Raw genomic sequence first — 7,500 nt, 5'->3', positions numbered from 1 at the left:
CACACACACATACATATATATATATATATATATATATATATATATATATATATATATATATATATATATATATATATATATATATATATATATATATATATATATATATATATATATATATATATATATATATATATATATATATATATATATATATATATATATATATATATATATATGCAAGAAGTGAAAAAGAAAGAGAAGAGGAGAGGAGGGAAAGAGAAGAGACTGAATGTTAAAAAAAGAGAAGAAACAAGAAACGAGACAAGAGGAGAGGTAGGAGGAGGAGGGGGGGATAGGAGGAGGAAGGGGGAGAACAATTTATACTAGATTATGCGTCCAGCAGGAGGGAACGCTACCAGGCTGCCGGAATAATTAGGGCTAATTGGACACCCTCAGGTAATGTCATTCCTACATGCGAAAACGAAAAGAGACGGGGTGGGGAGAGATGGATAGATTGATTGAGAGAAAGATAGATAGATAGATAGATAGATAGATAGATAGATAGATAGATAGATAGATAGATAGATAGAGAGAGAGAGAGAGAGAGAGAGAGAGAGAGAGAGAGAGAGAGACGAGATGCGGGGAACGTAAGGGGAAGGTGTGGAAGGGAGTTAAAGAGAAACAGGAGAGACAGACAACCAGAGATAATGACTGAAATAATTTACATTTTGATTTCCATCATGAATTTTCTTTCCCTCAAAATAATGATGATTTGACAACGTCCTATACTCATGCCGGACTTACTAATTCGTCAGTAGAATCGCATGTTAAGTTATTGATGAACTGTGAGGAAAGCTTGTGTGTGTTTAGCCAATGAGCCAGGGACCAAAGCCGGCCAAGGGCTCTGTGTCAGCTTCAAGTATGGCGAAAGCTTTTTATCTTATCTTCTGTCTTTCTGTTACCGGGGATTTATTTATTATTATTATCACTATTATTGTTTCTTTTCAGCTTCAGCAGTGGTTTCCCTAATCGCTGTACATTTTTCTTGCTAATTTGATGATCGGGGTCGTACATTCAAGTTGCACGCCCAGAACAAGCACATTTGAAGCGTACTGAAAAAACAGTCTCACAAAGGCATTAAAGGACACAGCGGGACAGATACGCACAAAGGCAAATCCGGAAGCACACGTACGCGCTCACTCTAAGAGATCTGGATTGTTACTCACAGAGCCTCTTCTTACACCTTTGGAATGATAGGATTATGCGGCTCTGACTTTCCACTGTTCATGGAAAACACGCCAGGAAATACCAAAAGCACAGAACTGGGACACCGCGTTTTGGTGGCGCGGTCGGCGCCTAACCCGAGGAGCTCCTGCTGGCGGCGGTGACGGCGCGGCGAGAGGACTCCCCCTCCCGGATTTCCCCGCGGGGAAGGCCAGGTCGTGTCGCTTTGCTCCAGAAGGCGCGGCGAGAGGACTCCTCCAGAAGGCGCTGCGGTCGATGAAAGCCACGGGCAACACGTGTCCACGTGACACTTGGCAGAACGTGCCAAGGTCTCGCGGTTTGGGTCAGAGTCGCCATCGCGAAATGCGTTGAAATGCACGGATTTATGACCGTCAGACACACACACACACACACACACACACACACACACACACACACACACACACACACACACACACAAATGCGCACATACACACACACACACACACACATACTTATTTTCAAATAACTGATCAGTTACAGGAATCCGACTTCTTCCATGCAATGCCAGGCTTAACAGTCACTCGCAATTTATATCACTAATAGGTAGGCATGTTTTTACTGCTTCATCTTAATCAATCATAGACGACCCATGTCCCTCAGCTTTTATAGAATGTTAAAAATAAATGGTAATGACAACCTTATATTTTGTGTGTGTAGTAATGGGAGAACAGAAACGAGATAGATACTACCATGATGGTGATCGTAATAATACTTAGTTGAAATGTAAAGTGAAACAGTAAATGATCTTAAGATTGATAATCATAACAAGTCTACGTTAATAACGAAAAAAGAAACCAAAACAAGAGAACCAGTCATGACAATGGGTATAATGACAATGGTAATGAATAGAAAGAAAAAAGATATTTCCAGGAGTTTCACCGGATGCAGTTCCTAGAAAGCATTAATACAGAAAACACTTTCGTTTTTGGAACTAAGAGAATGATGGGGAGGAGAGGAGGGGGGGATGGGTGGGAGAGGGGGAGGGGGTTGAGTGTAGAAGGGAAGACAAAAAAACAAACAAACAAACAAAAAAAATAATAATGATATAAAGAAAGAAAGAAAGAAATCCAGTGTTTAGCAATTATAAAGGTCGGGTAATGAAAACCTTCATGTTTGTGGCATCATACACACCTGGGGCTCTGTGCTTCAACTGTTTAGTAAGGGAAAAGAAGAGAAAAAGAGGGAAAAAAGGCTTTAAAAGCTGAAACTCGCTCGTCCCTCAGACTGGTCCGAAGGGCGGCGCGCATGTTTCGCCTTCTCTTTCCCTTCCAAATAATTAGAAAAAAGAAAGTAACTGACACGAGGATGCGAGAAAGCTAAGATTAAAGACAATAATGGTGTTTGCATTAGTAGTAATAATGATATTGCTGTTGCAGATAGGATGCTAGTTCTCCTACTGTTCTTGATGGTAATGGTGAAAGCGGTAATATCATTCAAACTTGAAAATGTAACAATGCTCGTAATGATGATTATAAAATTTAACCATACTAATAACGATACTAAAGATAATGGCAATAACGATTATGGCGATGATAAGAACAATAATAAGAATGATGATAACATTGATAATAATGATAATAACAAAAATGATAATAATAATAATAATGATAATGATAATAATAGCAATATTAATAGTAATAATGATAATGATAATAACAATGATGAAATAATAATAATAATGCTAATCATAATAGTGATAGTAATGATGATGCCAATAACGATAATGATAATGTTGAAAATAATAGTGATGAAAGCGATAATGATGATGATAATAATGGTGATAATAATACAAATAAAAATGATAAATATAGTGTTACCAATAACAGCACAAATGAAATAAACGATGAAAAGCAAATGTGATAACAAATAACCAATTGTGATAATCAATAATACTATCACAACATTACTTCTATTTTTTGTTAATATTGGTACTAGTATCATTAACATCATTATTATCATTACTATTATTATCATCATTATTTTCATTATTGCTATTTATATCATTTTTGTTATTATTATCATTAATGCTATTATCATTAGTACTGTTATTATTATCATCATTACTATTATCTTCATTATTATTTCCACTATGATCATCATTGTTTCCTTATTTTCCTTCTCGTTTTGTTCAATCATCGTCATCGTAACGATATCCTTATCATTCAGTAATGCACATGAACACAAACATCTAGATTGAAACACATACCTTCAGGGGAATGCAAACACACACACACACACGTGCAAACACACACACACGCGCGTAAAAAACACATACCTGGACACACACACACACACACACGTACATACACGCACACGCACACACACAGATCCCATCACAGCCACACACAACCAACCTTTTGATCATAATTTATCTTAGATGCTATTCTGTGAGAGCGAAATTGGCCTCTGTGGCGCTCTTACTCTCTCTCGCTTCTCATTCTTCCTCTTTCCTTCCTCCTCTTCCTCCTCCTTTCTTCCTGCCTTCATTTTTTTTCCGTTAAGACTATTGCTGCCGTGTCCTCTGCCATTGCTGCTGCTACCGTTAGTGTTGCTTTTGCGAATCTGTGTATTATACGAATCTACTCTAGTTGTTTAATTACTCCTTCATTTGCTAATCAATTTGGTTGTCCATGCAGTAGAGTTCCTTTTTGTCTTTTCGTCTCACCCCGTTCTTTCCTTTTTCTTACTCTACCTTTTACCTTCTCTGGTTCTCTCTATTTAGATTCAGTTCCAGTTTTTCTCTTTGCTCCCCTCTCACCACCACTCTCCTCATTTTTCCAGCTGCTTGTTTTGCTTCTTGTATAATTCTTTAGCATCAAATTTTAATGAGATGCAAGTTTCAGGCACAAAAGAAGAAACTGCAAAAGGAAAGAGGAAATCACACACACACACACACACACACACACACACACACACACACACACACACACACACACACACACACATACATACATACATATATATATATATATATATATATATATATATATATATATATATATATATATATATATATATATATATATATATATATGTGTGTGTGTGTGTGTGTGTGTGTGTATGTATGTGTGTGTGTGTGTGTGTGTGTGTGTGTGTGTGTGTGTGTGTGTGTGTGTGTGTGTGTGTGTGTGTGTGTGTGTGTGTGTGTGTGTGTGTGTGTGTGTGTGTGTGTTTATGTGTACGTGTGTGTATGTGTGTGTGTGTGTGTGTGTGTGTTTATGTATAGACATATGTGTATATATATATATATATATATATATATATATATATATATATATATATATATATATATATATATATATGTATGTATATATAGATGTATGTATGTATGTATGTATCTATATATATACATATATAGACATATGTATATATATACATACATACATATATATATATATATATATATATATATATATATATATATATATATATATATATATATATATATATATATATATATATATATATATATATATATGTGTGTGTGTGTGTGTGTGTGTGTGTGTGTGTGTGTGTGTGTGTGTGTGTGTGTGTGTGTGTGTGTGTGTGTGTGTGTGTGTGTGTATAGCCAAACAGTCAAAGAGACATTCAAACAGAGCGATGGAAGGAAAGATGGAAATGAACAACAGGAAGAGAGAGAACGAGAAAGCGGGACCGCATCCCAGCCAAGGGAATATATTGAGCTCATTTTCGTGTGACAGCGGAGGAGGGACGGGAGAGAGAGAGAGGGAGAGAGGGAGAGAAGGGGTGAGAGAGAAGAAAAAGGAGATGGGGTCGGGTACGAGAACCTGGAAAAATAGGGAGAAGAAAGAGGGAAGGAAAGGAAGGGGGATGGTAGAAAGAAGGGAGAAAGGGCTTTGGAGAGAAAAAGTGGAAGAAATAGAGGAGGGGAACGTGGAACACAAGAAATAGAAAAATGAACACAAAAGAACACACAAAAAAAAGAGAAAGCAACGGAATTAGAATTTCCGAAGCATAAAGATAAAGACTAAAGGAATAAAGGAGGGAGGGGAGAATAAGAAAATAAAATGATAAAACCAGAAATAGCAAAAGGAATCCGCAAAAACGGGGCCTCAGGGAAATGTGTCTCCACAACGCTAGTTAAAAGTCCAGCCTCTTGTCGTCGAGTGAATTTCATATCTTTTTATTATTCAAAAGGCATTACTCTTGCTTAAAATTGTGAGAGTTGCTGAAGTTTATGGCGCGCTGTCTTGTGTATTTCCCTCTTCTTTTATCGGTGTAAGCTATTATCGCTCTTCTACATGCTTTGCGGGAGGGGCGGCCGTCTCTAGTGCCGTGTTATGTGGTTTTACGCTCTCTCTCTCTCTCTCTCTCCCCTTCTCTCTCTTTCTCTTTCCGTTCTCCCTTCCTTCTCTTTCTTACCCTCTTCTTTAATTTCTTTCTCTTCACCCCCCCCCCTCCTCCCCCATTAACCACCCTTGTTATTCCTCCATTCTTTCCCTGCTATATCTTCTTCAACTTTCTCTACCTCCCTCTCCTGATAGTCTCTTCCTCTCCCTCTCTCCTCTTTCTCTTCTCCTCCCTCACCCACTACCCCCCTCTCTCTCCCTCGCTCCCTCTCCCTGTCAACATTCCCTTCCCTGCCCCCCTCACCCCCTCTCACCTGCCGGGATGATGGCGAAGGCGCAGGGGACGGCCTGGGCGCCGATGTCGTTGAGCGCCCAGCACAGCAGCGTCCCGTAGTCCAGGTGGCTCTTGGGGGCGTAGCTGGCCACGGAGGTGAAGTCCTGCTCGTGCGAAAGGGCGCGAGTTGTTTTCGGGAGTGGTTGGTGGCGGGCGGCGGCCATGGCGACCAGGGTGGCAGACGGGCGTAGATTTGCAGCGTGGGACGGGGAGAGAAGAGAGAAGATTATTGGAAGAAGCTCAACTGGTTATAAATTTTGATTTAATATTCATGTACAAAAGATTGTAGGATAATTATTACTTCGTTTTGCTAAGAAATTCCCGTGTTGAAAGACGAAGCCAATGATCTGGAGTATGTATACACATATATACATAATATATATATATATATATATATATATATATATATATATATATATATATATATATATACATACATATATATATATATATATATATATATATATACATATATATATATATATATATATATATATATATATATATATATATATATATATATATATATATATATATATATATATATATATATATACATATATATATATATGATGCAATGAAAAACACAATATCGTGTTGATAATATGGAAGAAAAACCCACAATGTACAAACTAGTTTGTACATTGTGGGTTTTTCTTCCATATATATATATATATATATATATATATATATATATATATATATATATATATATATATATATATATATATATATATATATATATATATATATATATATATATATATATATATATATATATATATATATATATATATATATATATATATATATATATACATATATATATATATTCACACCTTTCTTTGGATTGGTAAAAATTGCTTCACTTAACAGAGCTGCGTGGAAATCCGGAAGGCTTTCTTCCACGGAGTCAAGGCGCTGAGTGATGACTGTCTATCTGATGTGTCGTTATCAACTACCTACCTTCCTACGTGCGTCTCTCTCTTTATCTATCCATCTACCTTTCCGTCTGGCCATTTTTGGATGAACTGATACAGACAAAAATAATCTATTCTTGCTGAACGTTTAATATTAATATTACTCAAGAATATGACAAAAAGAAATGGGAATTCATAAAAAATGAAAAGCAGAATGAAGAAAAATTATGAAGAGGAAAACAGAAAACAAAATGAATGGTAATGACAAACGAAAAACAACAACTCTGTAATGAACAAGGAAGATAAAAAGACCGAGAGACCAAATGTAGACCAAAAAGAGACTAAAGAAAGGCAAAAAAGGAACGAAAGAGACAGAGAACTTTCAGCGTGATTCGAGCTCGAAAGCCCTCGCCCGGAGCGCCGAGGAGCCGCTCGAGACGGGAGGGACAGCAGCCGAGGCGACGCGAGGATGTAATATACATAATGACTTTCAACAGATCCAGCAAATGACAGGTTAAAGGAGACCTACCTGGGTTGGGGGGAGGTGGAGGAGGGGGGCGAGAAGAGGGGGACCGGGGAGTAGTGGGGAAGGAAGGGGGTATGGGGGAGTGCTGGGGAAAGGGACGGGGAACCGAGGAGTAGTGGGGAAGGAAGGGGGTATGGGGGGAGTGGTGGGGACCGGGACCAATCTGGGCTGGGGAGGATCTTCTTTGGTGGGGGGGGGGTT

The 7,500-nt window shown here is 37.9% G+C and overlaps 1 protein-coding gene across 2 annotated transcripts in view; it reads right to left on the bottom strand.

Moving 5' to 3' along the window:
* LOC138862036 (nephrin-like) overlaps positions 1–7,500 on the bottom strand; it is a 286,321-nt gene that overhangs the window by 26,612 nt on the left and 252,209 nt on the right. For both annotated transcript variants that reach the window (XM_070123188.1, XM_070123189.1), the window contains exon 11: positions 5,834–5,957. In XM_070123188.1, the coding sequence (XP_069979289.1) occupies positions 5,834–5,957 (124 nt within the window). The remainder of the gene's footprint in view (positions 1–5,833; positions 5,958–7,500) is intronic.

This window comes from Penaeus vannamei, chromosome 6 (genome assembly GCF_042767895.1).
Source record: "Penaeus vannamei isolate JL-2024 chromosome 6, ASM4276789v1, whole genome shotgun sequence".
Taxonomy (NCBI): Eukaryota; Metazoa; Arthropoda; class Malacostraca; order Decapoda; family Penaeidae; genus Penaeus; species Penaeus vannamei.
The sequence above is the reverse complement of the archived record's forward strand: the minus strand, read 5'-3'. Positions and strand labels throughout refer to the sequence as shown.